Source organism: Garra rufa, chromosome 20, assembly GCF_049309525.1.
Source record: "Garra rufa chromosome 20, GarRuf1.0, whole genome shotgun sequence".
Taxonomy (NCBI): domain Eukaryota; kingdom Metazoa; phylum Chordata; class Actinopteri; order Cypriniformes; family Cyprinidae; genus Garra; species Garra rufa.
Window position 1 is genome coordinate 8,478,705 of NC_133380.1, and position 15,820 is coordinate 8,494,524.

Here is a 15,820-nt window from a genome sequence, read left to right on the forward strand (position 1 = left end):
AGTATTGACTTTCTCCCTTCATTTCCCAAAAAGCCTATCATTTGGGTCAGGAGGAGACAGACTGGTTTGAAAAACCACGTGAACCTCGTTCAGATCGCTCTAGACACCATGGAAGTGGAAGTCACTCATCCTCCAGCAGGAGGAGCAATGTAAAGCACACTTACCATGATTATGACGAACCTCCTGAAGAAGACCTGTGGCCTCAAGACGAGTACGGACATCAACGGCATTCCTCTTCCACCACATCTCGGGAACACCGTCACCATGGCAGTAGTTCAGGAAGACACTCTTCTTCCCGTCATTCATCAGAGGATCCCAGGTCGTCTCGTTCTTCACGATCGCATCCAAAAGATCCTTCCACCCGCTCAGACGGCCGTGCCACCTCATCCTCCACACAGAAAAGATCCTCTGATCCACGATCTGCCGGCCACCGAGACTCAGGAGAATACTCCCGTGATCCATCAGGTCACCACCATGGCTCAAGTGGACAACGGGGGCAGAGACAACCAGGCTCGTCGAGAAGGCAGGAGCCCTCTTCAGGTTCCAGGCCACAGCAGGGTCTTGGAGAGCAGCAGCCACCATCGCAGCAAGGACAGCAGCGATCGACAGCAGGCCAGCAAATGTCTGCCAAGCAGACAGGGTCTCAGCCACCTGAGACAGGGCAGCAAGGACAACAACAATTGGGACAAACGGCCCGTACCCAGCAGCAGCCACCACAGCAACCCGGGCAACAGCCGGTGACCACAATGGGAGCAACTCAGCCCACAACCACAGCTGCTAGCATGGGAACAGGTACAACTCAACAGCAATCTAAGCCAGGTCAGGCTCCAGCACAGGCAAGACAACAGCCAGGAGGACCACCCACTGCCCAGCCAGCTGTTGCTATGGTGAGTTTATGGTGATGCTATTTTTAATCATGATTTACATTTCTTTATTAGCTTACAGTTTCTTTTAACATTGCCCCTTCATGCCCCTTGATTGACTATACAGGCAAAACCTGACACAGCTGCGCCTGCTCCTGCACCAACTCCTGCAGTTGCTATTGGATCAAAAGCTGCACCACAGGCTGCAAAACCACCCCAGATTCCTGCCACAGGAATTGGTAAGTGGAAATAATGTTTTGCTTTTTAGCAGAATAAAGAACATTCATTACTTGTGTATGATCTAGCCACAAGATCAATTGTTCTTTGTCTTTGCAGGTTCAAAGGCAGCACCCCGGCCAGGGGGTATAGGCAGCGCTGCACAGCCGCCTGCCGAAGGGGAAAATGTTCTTACAAAGATCCTGCAGGGAGGAGCAGCGGAACAAGCTGGAAAACTAGGAGATGGTATGGAATGTGAATCATAAGCAATCAAAATTTTGGCAAGAGGAATAGAGACAGATGTTATGGAGAATATGTGGCATGTCTTGACTGAGCATAGTAATTAGTTGCCATTTAGCAGATGCCTTTCTTCCACAACAGCTTGCACTACAGTCATTTTAGGGATAGCACCCAAGGGTACCCTGGGTTTGAGTGCAAAATGATGGGGGCCTAAGCAGGACTGTGATGTCATCAGATTCCTGAGTTACTCCTACTTAAGATTGAATCCATAGCATTTGGTTTTGTAGCCCAGATCTTTTAAGATACAGTTCCAATCAAAAAAAGATACTTTACTGCAATCTTGGCCCATTTTTTGCTTGAAAAAGCTTTACAATCGTACATAATCTGCTTTCATTAAATTCAACTAAATATTTTCAATAAGAATTAAATCTGAAGACTGAACAGACAGCTCAAGAACATTCTATGACCGAACCCTGAACTAAGCAAAAGTAGATTTGGATGTATACCATACTTTGGTTTGGCTGCCCTCCAGGAAAGGCATCACAATTCTTGCCAAAATGGCCTAATACCTAGGGGTTGAATAATTATGACATAGCTATTATTAAAAAATCAAATATATTTATTTTATTTATTTATAACTCAAAAACACTACATTATATGTTGACATTATCACTTTTAATATGTCAGTAAACTGTTGTAGATGCAATTTCTATAAAATCCTGGATTTTCAAAAAAACTGCCGTCTCTGGGGGGTTGAATAATATTGAGTGCAACTGTATGCCACCGGCGACTTTAATTGTGTTTTTGCTTTGCTCATCTTTCATACAGCTGTATCTGCTCTCGGGAAGAAGTTTACTTCATTTTGGTGATCAGCTGATAGGAAGGTGAGAAAACACTTCATGCATTAACCTTCTGAAAAGACAAACATGAATTTGGTCCAGTGTGGTTTATGATGACTAGTGCTGGATTGGTTGGCATGTTTACCAACAATTTAACTAAATAACTAAAACTTATTCTTGCTGGAAAGCAGCATCTAAGACACAGCATATGTTGGTGTACAGACTCCGGAAATACTTGGCTGATTAAGCAGGGTTGACACATTTATTGCATTAGCTTTTAAATGATTAATGTTTGAAACTTTTTACCTTTTTACCTGTTACCTGTATACCTCAGAGTTTTCTGAGTTTTGTTTTTTGTTCCCCAGGCATTCGTTTAGGTGACTTGGGGTTAGAACTGGAAAAATCTATGAATATGTTTCTGCCATCTAACATCTCTAGCTGAGGGCGGGGTACACCTGAGGACACTGGTGAGTATTTTATTGTAACTCAATTTACTTTAGAACTCCAAACAAGTTTAAAAATTCTAACCTACTGTAGGGACAAATAGTAATCACAAATTACCATTTTAACTTAAAAACTTACTTACTTACTACTAACTTAAAAAAGACCTTGACTAGCTATTTATGGGTAAAGGACAGGAAATTTGCTCTGACCAGTGATTTTGGTTCTAGATGGAGTGACAACCGCATTTAAATACGGGTATGAATCCCCTAAATTATTGTTGTGTGTTTGTATGGATTAGAAGTCACTCTTATAAAACTGATAATTGACACCATTGTAACCATAGCAACGTTCTGGTGTCTCGCACGTTTGGTTTCTGCTTTTTAACCAAAGTAATATGACATAATTTGCTAATGCTTGAAAGGCTGATTCACAGAGCGTGCTATAGAAGAGTTGCCATGTCCATTTTTTTAAGCTTTTTTCATGAAAACATCTTTGGGCTTGTTTAGGCTTGTCACATAATGCGATCCAGTTTATGGAGTCAAATACCTGGGTGCATGTCACAATAGGCCTACATTGCTTTGTTTTGTTATCTTGTTCTTAGTTGCTGTTTTTCTGGCATAGAGAAGAGAGACACAACTTTATACAGATTTAAATGCGTCAAAACTGAACTTGTTGGTTAGTTTGGTTCCACGCTATGTACATTTAAAAAAAATAATAATAATAGTACTAATTACGAAATAGTACTAATTCTCATGCCGGGTGATGGGCTGCAATGAACTATGAACCTCAGACCACCTCCTCAAGTTTCATTCGTAGCTAAAAGATGCCGTGACTGACTCCATAACCTTCCCTTAAACGAACAGTACTGAGATTAGAGAACATATTTTAACATCAAATGAAATTAAATAAAGTATTATAACTAATAAAATCAGTTTATGTTATGCAAGGCAAAAGGGGTTTCCATCATGCAAAACGACCGCTGCTGACACAGCTGACTGACATCTCATCCTTGTATGTTTTGTTGCGTAATAAGATATAATTTACAGCACAGTAAAGACACTATAAATGAAATAAAATATATACAAACCCTTATTTCACAGAAGAAGTGCACGGCAGTGCTAAGAACTCTTGCCTGCACTCAACAACTGATTAGTTTTTTCAGAGACTACCTCAACCCAGCAGTTGGGAAGAAAAAATAACCCAGCATTTTTTATAGTACAGATAAACTACCCAGCACCTGGGTAAAATATTAAAAATAACCCAATAAAATGACCCTACAAGCTGAACCCAGCATTTGAAAAAAAAAAAAAAAAAAAACCAGCATTTTTTAGAGTGAAAAAAAGCTGCCCAGCACCTGGGTAAAAATATTTTTAAAAAGACAATAAAATGACTCAAGCCGAACCCAGCATTTGGGTTAAAAAAAAAACAGCATTTTTTAGAGTGAATAAAAGCTGCCCAGCACCTGGGTAAATATATTTTTTTAAAAGACAATAAAATGACTCAAGCCGAACCCAGCATTTGGGTTTAAAAAAACAATAACCCAGCATTATTTAGAGTGCAGAAAAATTACCCATCACCTGGGTAAAAATATTCAAAACAACCCAATAAAATGTCCCAACAAGCTGAACCAAGCATTTGGGTTAAAAAAAAAAAACCCACAGTGCAGAAAAACTACCCAGCAGCACATGGGTAAAAATATTATTTAAAAAAATAACCCAATAAAATGACCCAACAGGCTGAACCCAGCATTTGGGTTAAAAAAATAACCCAGCATTTTTAGAGTGCAGAAAAACTAGCTATCACCATAATACAAATATTAAAAACAACCCAATAAAATGAACCAACAAGCTAAACCCAGCATTTGGGTTAAAAAAATAGCCCAGCATTTTTAGAGTGCAGAAAAACTACCCAGCCAACATGGGTAAAAATATTATCCCAAAAAATAACCCAATAAAATGACCAGCATTCGGGTTAAATTAAAATAACCCAGCATTTTTTAAAGTGCAGGAAAAACTACCCAGCACCTGCTTAAAAAAAATATATATATATATATATATATATATATATATAAAAAAACTAATAAAATGACCCAACAAGCTGAACCCAGCATTTCGGTTAAAAAAAAAATAACCCAGCATTTTTAGAGTGCAGAAAAACTACCCAGCAGCACATTGGTAAAAATATTTTTAAAATAAAACAACCCAATAAAATGACCCATTTGGGTTAAAATTTGGGTTAGAATTTTTTGGGATTAATTCTGGTTGATTTGGTTGTAGAATGCGGTTGTCACATCTTAAATTATCAGCACTAAAACCTTACTAACACTGAATATAGCTGCAGTGTGTACTACAGGACAGTTGTGCCACTTGCTCAATACTAATGTCAAAGGTCAGAGCTCCGATTTGCTGACCTTGATCTGAGGCTGTTCGAATCTAACTTTTCGCTCTTCAGCATGGGTGAATTGGGTCAGTCAAAGTGATCTATAATTAGCAGGCAGATCAGTGGGCTTGGATTAGCATTAGCATTTGGGCAAAGCTCAGTCATCTTTGTGCCGAAAATATTCTGATGAGTCACACTAATCAAGACTCAATCAAAATTGCACAGCGTACCATACCAAAGAATTGTACCAGAAGTTAAGGAAGTAGTTCACTTTAAAAACAAAAAATTACAGATAATGTACTCACCTGTTTGTCATCCAAGATAGTTATGTCTTTCTTTCATCAGTCATAAGAAAATTGTTTTTGGAGTAAAACATTGCAGGATTTCTCTCCATATAATGGACTTCTATGGTGCCCCGAGTTTGAAATTCCAAAATGCAGCTTTAAAGGGCTTTAAACGATAACAGCCAAGGAAAAAAGGGTCTTATCTAGCAAAATGATGGGTTATTTTTTTTTACAATTTAAATACTTTTTAACCTCAAATGCTCGTCTTTTAAGATTCGAGATTAAGAAGTATATAAGTTGTAAATGTTTTTAGAAAATCGGTTACCCTTCTTCCTCGGCTGGAATCATTAAGAGCCATTTGAAGCTGCATTTAAACTGCATTTTGGAAGTTCAAACTCTGGGGCACCATAGAAGTCCATCATATGGAGAGAAATCCTGAAATGTTTTCCTCAAAAACACAATTTCTTTACAACTAAAGAAAGAAAGACATGAACATCTTGGATGACAAGGGGGTGAGTACATTATCTGTAAATTCTTGTTCTGAAAGTGAACTACTCTTTAAACTGAAACAATAATGATAAAGTACATCAGTACAACTCTTCAGCAGTAATACATGGTCCTGTAGAAAATTTGACTAAAAAACCTCTTATTCTCTGCTGAACATAGCCAACGAGACCATTAGCTTATTTGTGACCCTGCACCACAGAACCAGTCATAAGGGTCAATTTTTAAAAAAATTGAGATTTGTACATTATCTGAAAGCTAAATAAATACGCTTCTGAAAGCTAAATAAATAAGCTTTCCATTCGTGTATAGTTTGTTAGGATAGGACGATATTTGAAAATCTGTAATCTGAGGGTGCAAAAAAGTCAAAACAAAGAAAAATCACCTTTAAAGTTGTCCAAATGTGTCTTAGCAATGCATATTACTAATCAAAAATTAAGTTTTGATATATTTATGGTAGTAAATTTACAAAATATCTTTATGGATTCATGATTTTTGGTATAAAAGAAATCATTTTGATCATTTTGACCCATACAATGCATTGTTCTATGACTAGTTTTGTGGTCCATGGTCACATTTAATAAATTTTCTGTAGTCACCATATGTCTCTCATTCCTTAATCTACCTGTGGTCTGTGTTCTCCTCCTTGTACTGTCACTGGTATTATATCATGGTGACTGTTGTGGTCTTTTACTCTCAGCGGGTACGCTGCATGTGTAGATCCAGAGAAAGGATCTGGTATAAAACAGGTTTAGGGGCTCCTTAAATCACGGCTAATCCGATTCAACTCTCAGCTTACCATCCAATCCAAATCCTACTCCATTCATCGATGTGGTTTACTCGTGCAGTCATAGTGGAAGCTGTGGCTGTCATTCCAGTGACAATACCTACATTCAAATCTTTATGCATCTCTAAAACAGCATTGTTTCTGCTAGTTATTACTCTCTTTCTGAATAATGTATGCTTACATTAAAGTCAGATTTTTCACCTTTTCTCACTGTAACTTATGCAGTTTGTTCAAATTTGTAGTGAAAATGAGACATTTGTTGACAAACCTTTTCATGAAGCTCACATATGTCTGATTCTAGTACTTGTATGTGAGAAGGTGTGAGAAAGTCAGCCTCTCCTGTCCTCTAGCGGCTAAGAAGAATAGTGCATTGTATAAGATGTTCTGTAATATTTCTTTCCTTCATCTCTTCTCCAGATGTATCATCAACTCTTGAAGTGTCAATGAAAACACTAAGACAGAATACACAGGCACGGTCTATCCAATGATATCCACATAACCGACCAAAAACGGAGGCTAAATATCTCTTCCAAAGCGTTTCCGTAATTGCCGTTGAAGCAATTACAATTCCCAAAATGCCAAACTGCCTGTTCTGTTTCAGCTTTCTCTAGACAGTTATGTCTTCCCCCATAAGACACAACCTGTGCTCAGGTGACCCTCCCTCTTCCAAAAACAGCTTGAAGATGTCATGCAGCTACAGTTCTTAGCTTTTTGCAGTTCTAATGAAGACTTCCATGCCCAGACTCGAAGAGACCGTAGCAGTGAAGGAGAACGACTACCTTACAGGCTTCAAAACAAACTCTGTTTAAAAAAAAAAATAATAATGTATGCTCGATTTCTAAGATCTTGACATTCCAATATGGCGATGATTGACCCTCTCTATGAATGTTTTTGTTTCTTCCTTAAACTTTTTGTCACGTGTGTAATGAATGCAAATGTGTAAACCGTGGACATGGAATGCACGCACAAAAAATATATATGTATACATATATGAGATATATATGAATCCATATCTAGACAACTTTTCAGAGTCTCTAAGGGTGAAGCCATGTGCACCTTGTGTAAAAAGCTGGCTATTTAACGTAAAACTATCGGTCAAGTGCAGAATGTTAGCATAGTCTTGTCCGTCTTTTACCAACCATTAGGCCATCGCTACCCTATCCGGAAAAGTTTCCATATCTTTTTATCTAATTATTTATTTTTTTGCATTAGCTTATCAGTTTTGCCTCATTTTCTTTTCAATTAAGAGCCTTACTAATATTTTTTACTTGTATACCTCACATATTTTTTTAAACGTTCCATATCATCCTTACTTGATTTATTATTTTGCACAACTGTATACTGCTGAACATGTACATATCTCTCGTTAACACTCTGCTAATGTAAAATATTGATTTGTGTATTTATGGATTTATATTTCTGGTATTTCATTGTTTAATGTTTGGTATTATTATAATTATTATTTATACCTTTACATATTTTTTTCTCATCATTAACGTTAATCTAAACTGTTTATATATATATATATATATATAGTTGTTTTTTTTCTCCCTGAAGCAATAGCATGCTAATCCGTACAGAGCACAATTTTTTTGCTGGAAGTGATTCACAATCAAGTTTCCTCATCACAAATCTGATTGTCGTACATAGACAGGTGAAATATGTTTCTACAAACCCCAACAAACTACACCATCACCCTCTCGCGCATCCAAACGTTCCCAAAAACACATTTACCGGTACGTAGATCCACCTAGGAAAAGGTTTTGAACCAGTTTCAAACGTTCTATGCAATAATCCATGTAAAACCATTCCTACTGCAACATCCCTCACCGATACTGCGTTACGATGGGCTCAGATACGACTAGGGACATGTTTGTATTTACCTTGTATGTATGAAAATATCAAACTACTTCTTTCTTTTTATTTTAGTGGCATGTTTCTGAAAGCCCTTGTCTTCCCTAGTTTTCAGGGAATCTGTTGCCAAAGGGTTAACTGTGTGGACTGTTGGTCTTGGACATCCACCATCTCTGTTGCTTGCAGCATGATTCTGCTCAGCTCTCTTTGGCTCCTTGTAGTGCTGTTATTCGGTCTTCGTGTCTGCAGTTTGATCAGGTGATAAGTCGGGCACGCAGCTTATGCACTCGTTATTTCGTCTCCTCCGACAGGAAGTGTTGTTTTACATCCGTGTTCGGTTGCGAATGTTATCGTGTCCACACTGAATTCACATCAAGTTCACAAACAGGTCTTTGTGCATTGTATATCAGCGCTGTATGAGAAAAACCGACAGATGGAAAATGAAAAGACTCCCAGATTGCACACGTACGTTCGCAAGAGGTCTGTTAAAGATCTCTTGATCTGGAAAGCATCTGCTGTGTACAAACATACTATTCTAATTCATAAACATCTTAAAGACATCTAATAGACGTCTATTTGACATCTGATAGGAAACGACCAACAGACATATTGCAGATGAGCAAACTACGTCTTTCAGATGTAAATGCAGGCGTCAAATAGACGTCTCCAAGACGTACGTGTGCTATCAGGGCTAGAAAACGACTAGATCTTGTTAATTTGACAATGTCTTCTCAGTCAAAAGACTTGCCGTAAACGTGATCACTGTACAGTATGTAGCATGAATTCATCTCCATGCCATTTATATGAAAATCAGGGCATGCACGTTGAAAGCACAAACTGTCCATCACCACTTGAGTTTGGTAGGACGTCACTCGTTTGAATGCGTCACGAGGTGCATTGATTAAAGGCGAGTCTTTTCCATTTTGATACTGGAATGCTGTTTAGGCAATCACGACTCTATACTGAAGAAGAATAATAACTCTTCTGCATCACTGTTACCATGGAGATATTCAATAACAAGTGCATGAGCCAAAGTTGCCACCACAAAAGCCGGCCACAGTGATAGATAGAAAAACGCAAACACGGACACATCCACACAAACAGGCATGTGCACGCACACACAGTTATACACACACACACACACAAACACACACAGACTAACTGTCGCTGTAAATACTGACTTTGGTTATTTTGTACAGTGTTTAAATATCATGAGTAAAACGATGGCCGTCTTGTGCAACTTCACGCCGGCCTTGCTGCCAACCTTTTGTGCTTTTGTGTATAAAAGAATAATGATGATTGTTGTTATTATTATGAGAAAAAATATCATAGTATATGTTGCTGGCTCTCAATGACTGTTGACTACAGTGGAAAAAAAAGTGAAAAATGTACAATCTGAAAACATTTGGTCTGTGTAAGGATTCTATACTTATATTGTGTTTATTGAATCTAAATACAATGACAAATATGTAAGTGGCTTCCATCATGACCGTGCCAGAAAAGAGGGTTCAGAGTGAATCAGCAGATATATAAATTCAATCAGGAACTGGGAAAAACAAGACGAAAAAAGGCGAAAATGCTCTCACGAATGACAATTCACTCACTGTTGTAAGTGCAATGGGCTAAATGTGAGTCCAGTATTCATTGTGAAATATTGTGTTCTTTTCAATGTATTCCTGTTAAAAAGATAAATTTTGGTGCATCATGTCATGTAATGTGATTATGAAAATAATGAACCTGCAATTTGTTTCCAGAATGGAGAAGAATAAAGACAAAAAATTAAAATTTACTTTGTCTCTTGTGTTGACGCATTTCATTCCTTGCAGGAAAATGAAAAAAGTGGAAAAAAGGTATGTCAACCTCTTTCTTATTCTAAGCTGTTTTATTTTTAGTGCCATTTGCAAAACCATTGCTCATGGTTCACCCAAACAATTGCTAAATTGTACTCACCCTCAGGCTATCTAAGATGTAGATGAGTTTGTTTCTTCATCAGAACGGATTTGGCATCACTTGCACACCAGTGGATCCTCTGCAGTGAATGGGTGCCGTCAGAAAAGCATCAGTCATCCACACGACTCCAGTCCATCAAAAGCTGTGTGTTTAAAAGAAAGAAAGAAATCAAGGCATTTTTAACTTCAAATCATTGCTTCTGGCTACATTGTACTTTCTCCAATGGAAAAAGTCTGAATCAAGCTCCGCTGACAAGCAAGAACAGTTCTAAACAAACATGTCAGTAGATTTTTTTTTTCAAAGCCGTAGAATTTAGTAGGGACGCTAGGACATGTCCCTACCAATTTAGTCCAGCGACTACTAAATTGTAACTAGGAATAATTTTGATCAAACAATTGTGTATGCAACCATTCTTGTTGTAATTCAGCCCATCTAAAATAGGTCATGCCATCGATATTACCCGAGAAATTAAAGAAATAGGCTATGCTAGAAAACTGAGATGACTGGATCTGGATTTTAAATAATTTCAAATGATTTCCTGTCCTGATGTTGAACTTTCACCTACTTTTCACCTAACTTAACTGGTCAAACTTATTTAAAATATAGTGAATTGAGCTAACTCAATCACAATGTTTACATTGGAGGCTATATGGATATTTTGTTTGAAAACATTATTTTTTTGTTTTTTTTTTCATTTAGCCTTAAACTAACGAGCTAAACCACTAGGGGTACTGACAGTGTCGCGTAAACATGGCTGAAGACGCGAAAAGCGGAGGAACAGAAAAACCGATTCAGCTGAGCGAGTCATTTACGGTGGAACCTCTCCTATACGCCTTATTCAGCCCGCCGCCATTTTGAATCGAAAACGAGGCTGTGAGGGATAGCAGTCCAGCAGCGCCCACTGTGGCATATTGTTGCGTACCGGGATGTAGATTGTTTAGTCATAAAAATAAAGAGAAAATATAATTTCACTAATTTCCACAGGAGAAAGAACTTCAGAAAATGTGTATTAAAGTTCGACAGGACATAGGACCTAACTTTCAGGTAACAATATTGCATTTATTTAAGAAAATGACTGTGGAAACTAGCCGGTTGGCTAATTGCTAATTTATAATGTGAGCATGTTTATCTTCCTTTAAAAGTTTACGCAGAGCTAAAATGTTATGTTTTACTACAACAACTAAACTAAATATCTACATTTTGTATAGATTACAAAGAACACAACAGTGTGGCTCAACGTTTTACTCAGGATTGTTTTTCAAAAACACTGACTGGAATTAGGAAGCTTAAGGAGGGTTCAGCTCCGTCTGTGTTTACCTGAACTCAAAGACCTCACGAAAAGAAAACCTTGCGATCGTAAATGAAAAAGATATTATTTTTAAATGACGTTTTAAAAATTAACATGCTTAATAGTTTGTGTTAAAAGCCTGCAGTTAGATCGTAAGCCTCTTTCATACAACATGTTAAGTCATACAAAAAACAGTGGGTAGAAAGTTTATTTTTATGCAAAGCGATCAAAAGATAACATTTATTAATTAGTTTGCCGTGTAGAGTTTGGGGTCAACCCCTTTTAAAATCGCAAAATGATATTCAGAACATTATTTTTTGTTTCTGTTTTGCTTTAGACAAGGAAAACATCATGTGTATCGTAATTTCATAATAAAGGTCGGTAAGATGCTTATGACCTAGCTGCAGACTCTTAACACAAACCATAAAGCATTTTAATCTATATAACATCATTTGAAAAACTCTGTATAGGCGTTTAAAGGAAGATAAACATGCTCACATTAGAAATTAGCAGTCTTTCCACAGTCATTTTCTTAAATAAATGCAATATTGTTACCTGAAAGTTAGGTTATATGTCCTGTCGAACAATCCACGTTTTCTGGAGTTCTTTGTCCTGTGGAAAAATGTGAAATGACGTATTATTTTACGGTTATACAATCTACATCCCGGTACGCAACAATACGCCACAGTGGGCGCTGCTGGACTGCTATCCCTCACAACCTCGTTTTCGATTCAAAATGGCGGCTGGCTGAATAAGGCGTATTGATTCAGTTCAAGCGATTCACTAGTAAAAACCCAACTCAAAAGAGACTTTCATTTTCGAATTTCAGTGTCGCTTGTAATTATTTTAAAAAGCAGGTGAAAGTAAGCTTTTCGAAACTCAGAATCAGTTAAACCATTGTGTCGCAAAATAGTTCACTGTTTGGAAGCACTCTAATCAGATCGCATATTGCAAATCATTTGATTCAGATTGGGACTTGGCTCAATCCAAATTCTGATCTGAAATGATGGTTCGCGAATCATTTGATTCAGATCGGAACCTAGGCGTGTGTATGGTGCATATTGTGAATCACTTGATTTAGATCGGAACTTCGGAGTGGGTTAGTGAATATTTTGATTCAGATCAGAACCTCGGAGCGCGGATTGAGAATCATTTGATTTAGATCGGACCTTCGGAGCGGGTTCATGAATCTTTTGATTCAGATTAGAATTTCGGAGTGGGTTTGCGAATCTTTTGATTTAGACCGGAATGGAGCGTGGATCGCAAATTATTCAGATCGGCACTTTGGAGATCAATCATTTGATTCTTTTTCCCTGATTTATGTATATATTATTATTTAACAGTACAGAACATCAAACTAGTAAGGCAGTACAGTTATAAACAAAATGAAAGAATACAATAATACAAACCCCTTAAAAAAGTAAAAAAACAAAACAAAAAAAACAATCAAACAAACAAAGTATGGTTTTATAATAGTAAAGTGTAATAATAACCATGTTTTTATTTAGTTATTTTATAACCACAGTTTTACAAATGGTTAAACTATTTACTTATATCAAAGGTTTTTTTTCTCTCTGAGTAAATGGATGAAAATATTCTGTTTTCACTGCTTTAGGACAGGGAATTTTTCCGTGTACTTGTCTAGATCAAATAAAGCAAAGAGAGGTTTAGAGCCAGATTCTGTTTATGTATTTGACATTTAGCTAGCAAACACAAATTAAGTTATATTTTCCTACTTCTCTTGTGAGTAGTCAAACAGTACAAAGAAAACATTTGAAACAGAAAGAAAAGTCACTTACAAAATGAGATTTAGATTAACATTACCATTAAATAAAATCTGACCAAAATGTCTCTGTCTGGGTACATTGACAAACACGTGAATGACATCTTCCTCAAAAAAGTGACAAAAAAACAGCAACTCACTTCAGTGACTGACTTATATTATAATAACGTCCATACATTTTTGTGATATTTGTGTTAACTCATTAATCTGTTGCTTGACATCTTCAGTTTCCAAAGTCAGAAATTGCTTATGATTTTCAAGGGCATAGAATTTATTAGGGACAACTTTGACATGTCCCAATATCCAGTGACTAAATTGTCCTTAGCAATAATTTTGATCAAACAATTAAATGTCTGTCATCTGCCATAATGTCTCCATAAATGCTGGACTTTTTAACTAGACTAAGTTAAAAATTAAGTCAAAACATCTCACTGATTGATTTCAATTCACAAGACATCAATAATGCACTATGTACATATGGATACGTATGGATTATTGTGATGTTTTTATCAAATGTTTGATCTCTCGTTCTGACGGCACCCATTCACTGCAGAGGTTTAATTTATGATTTAATGCTAATTTCTTTCTCATTTCAAATCTGTTTTGTAGGAACAAATTATTCTCCATTTTTGGATGGCATGAGGGTGAGTACACTGTCAGCAAATTTTCATTTTTGGGTGAACTATTCCTTTAAGAGTTTGTTTAATTGTGCAATGCATCTGACACCATTTGTGCACAGACATGAACTACCTAAAATCACGTAGAATGTTTTTTCTTTATTTGGTATCAGTAGATCTGATCCACATTGCTATTGTTATTCTGGCCTGACCGTGTCTGACAGTAATAAAAAGTAATATGATCACATATTGTTTTTTTTTTTTTAACATGCCGTTTATGGGTTATCTGATATGAAAAAAGTTTACTTATGTGATTTAGAAAACTGCATATTTATTGGCCAAAATAAAAAAAGGTTGCATTTTTGCAAGATGCATTTTTTTTTTTACCTGACCTCTAGGTGTCAGCAAAGGACCACTGTCTCAATGTGAGCTATTAAATGATAGATTTGAAAATATGATAGATTTGAAATACGGAATAATTTTGCATTCTGAAATAGACTGCAGCTCTCTGTAATTTGATTTGAATAAAAAAAAAAAATCATAATCGCTCACTCATAAAATCAATATTTTGTGTCCTGGTAATTAAATTCTTTCCCCAAAGGCCACAAACACTGACAACGATTGATTTTGTTTGGCAATCAGTGTCCCCAGCGATAGAAATGATGGGAAAAATAATGATTTTGTCGGACGACAACACTAGATTTATCAGAAAGGCGGAATTTGCAGTTTCTCTGGTTGCCTTCTGCTATAAAGAGGTTTTACAGTAATTTTCATCATCTGTGCAATAAGAAACAGTATTGTATCTTTGTATAAAGATCACTGAAACAATTCTACATCGGGATGAAGTAATAAACCTAAACGAGTGTTAGGCTAAGTGTGAAGTATGTTGTAAGTGCTCAAGCTTCGACTTGCCTTCTGTTTATGGAACTTCTGATGTGTGTGTTTGTGTAACTAGTATGTGTTTTCTTGTCCACCCACTGTCACACACGCTCACCGTCAACATTGACCAAATCCCTCAGCACCAGGAAGGCTTGTAGCATGTAAAAGCGCTGTGATGAGACGTTACTCACATCACCGAGGGACTAACAGAGCTGGTTGGTAAGGTTGAGTCATGCACAGGCTAATCAAGTCATTTGCTGTGAACTTCACAGGTCACATTGAAATTAACATTCATTTATGAAGAAACAGATTTCAGCTGCTAAAACAGATTCTAAACAGATTACATTGCATTTAATCACACCTATTTTTTCTCAAGATCATAATGAGCATTAAATGGACTTCCAGATATGTAGCAGTCAAAAATGATTTTGCACTCTTCCTAAATGGCAATCAATTTGTTCTCACAATCTTATTATTATAATGTATAGGCTTTCTTTTTTTCTTTTTTTTAATTTGTCAAAGTCCAGAACAAGACAGAGCTCTGACAGTCTCCACCCTTAAGCATCACGTCTAGAGCCTGAGCTGGAGGGGAAGTCTGTGACAGTCAGCCAATCAGAAATCACCATAGGCATCAAAGCCAATTACAGCAGGGGTCACATGACCACACTTGGCCGCTTATGATTGGCATGGCCGCAGACGGTAGCTCATCCGTCAACTTCATGCAAACTTCTCAGATGTGACCTTCACAGAATTCATAATTAGAGCAGCCGTAATTACCAAATTCACTTTTTACCTTTTAATGGGGTAAATATAAAAAACGAATAAAAATCTTAAATATAAAAAGTATTATAATGTAATATTAATCTCCTAAAACCAGAATAAAAATGTCAATT

The 15,820-nt window shown here is 37.0% G+C and overlaps 1 protein-coding gene across 1 annotated transcript in view; it reads left to right on the top strand.

Annotated features, from left to right (window-relative positions):
• Positions 1-10,199, top strand: part of bsnb (bassoon (presynaptic cytomatrix protein) b) — a 109,421-nt gene extending 99,222 nt beyond the window's left edge. The window contains exons 7-12 of the mRNA XM_073826382.1: positions 34-887; positions 991-1,102; positions 1,200-1,325; positions 2,148-2,203; positions 2,524-2,625; positions 6,974-10,199. Of these exons, the coding sequence (XP_073682483.1) occupies positions 34-887; positions 991-1,102; positions 1,200-1,325; positions 2,148-2,188 (1,133 nt within the window). The 3' untranslated portion in view covers positions 2,189-2,203; positions 2,524-2,625; positions 6,974-10,199. The remainder of the gene's footprint in view (positions 1-33; positions 888-990; positions 1,103-1,199; positions 1,326-2,147; positions 2,204-2,523; positions 2,626-6,973) is intronic.
• The last annotated feature ends 5,621 nt before the right edge of the window (positions 10,200-15,820 follow it).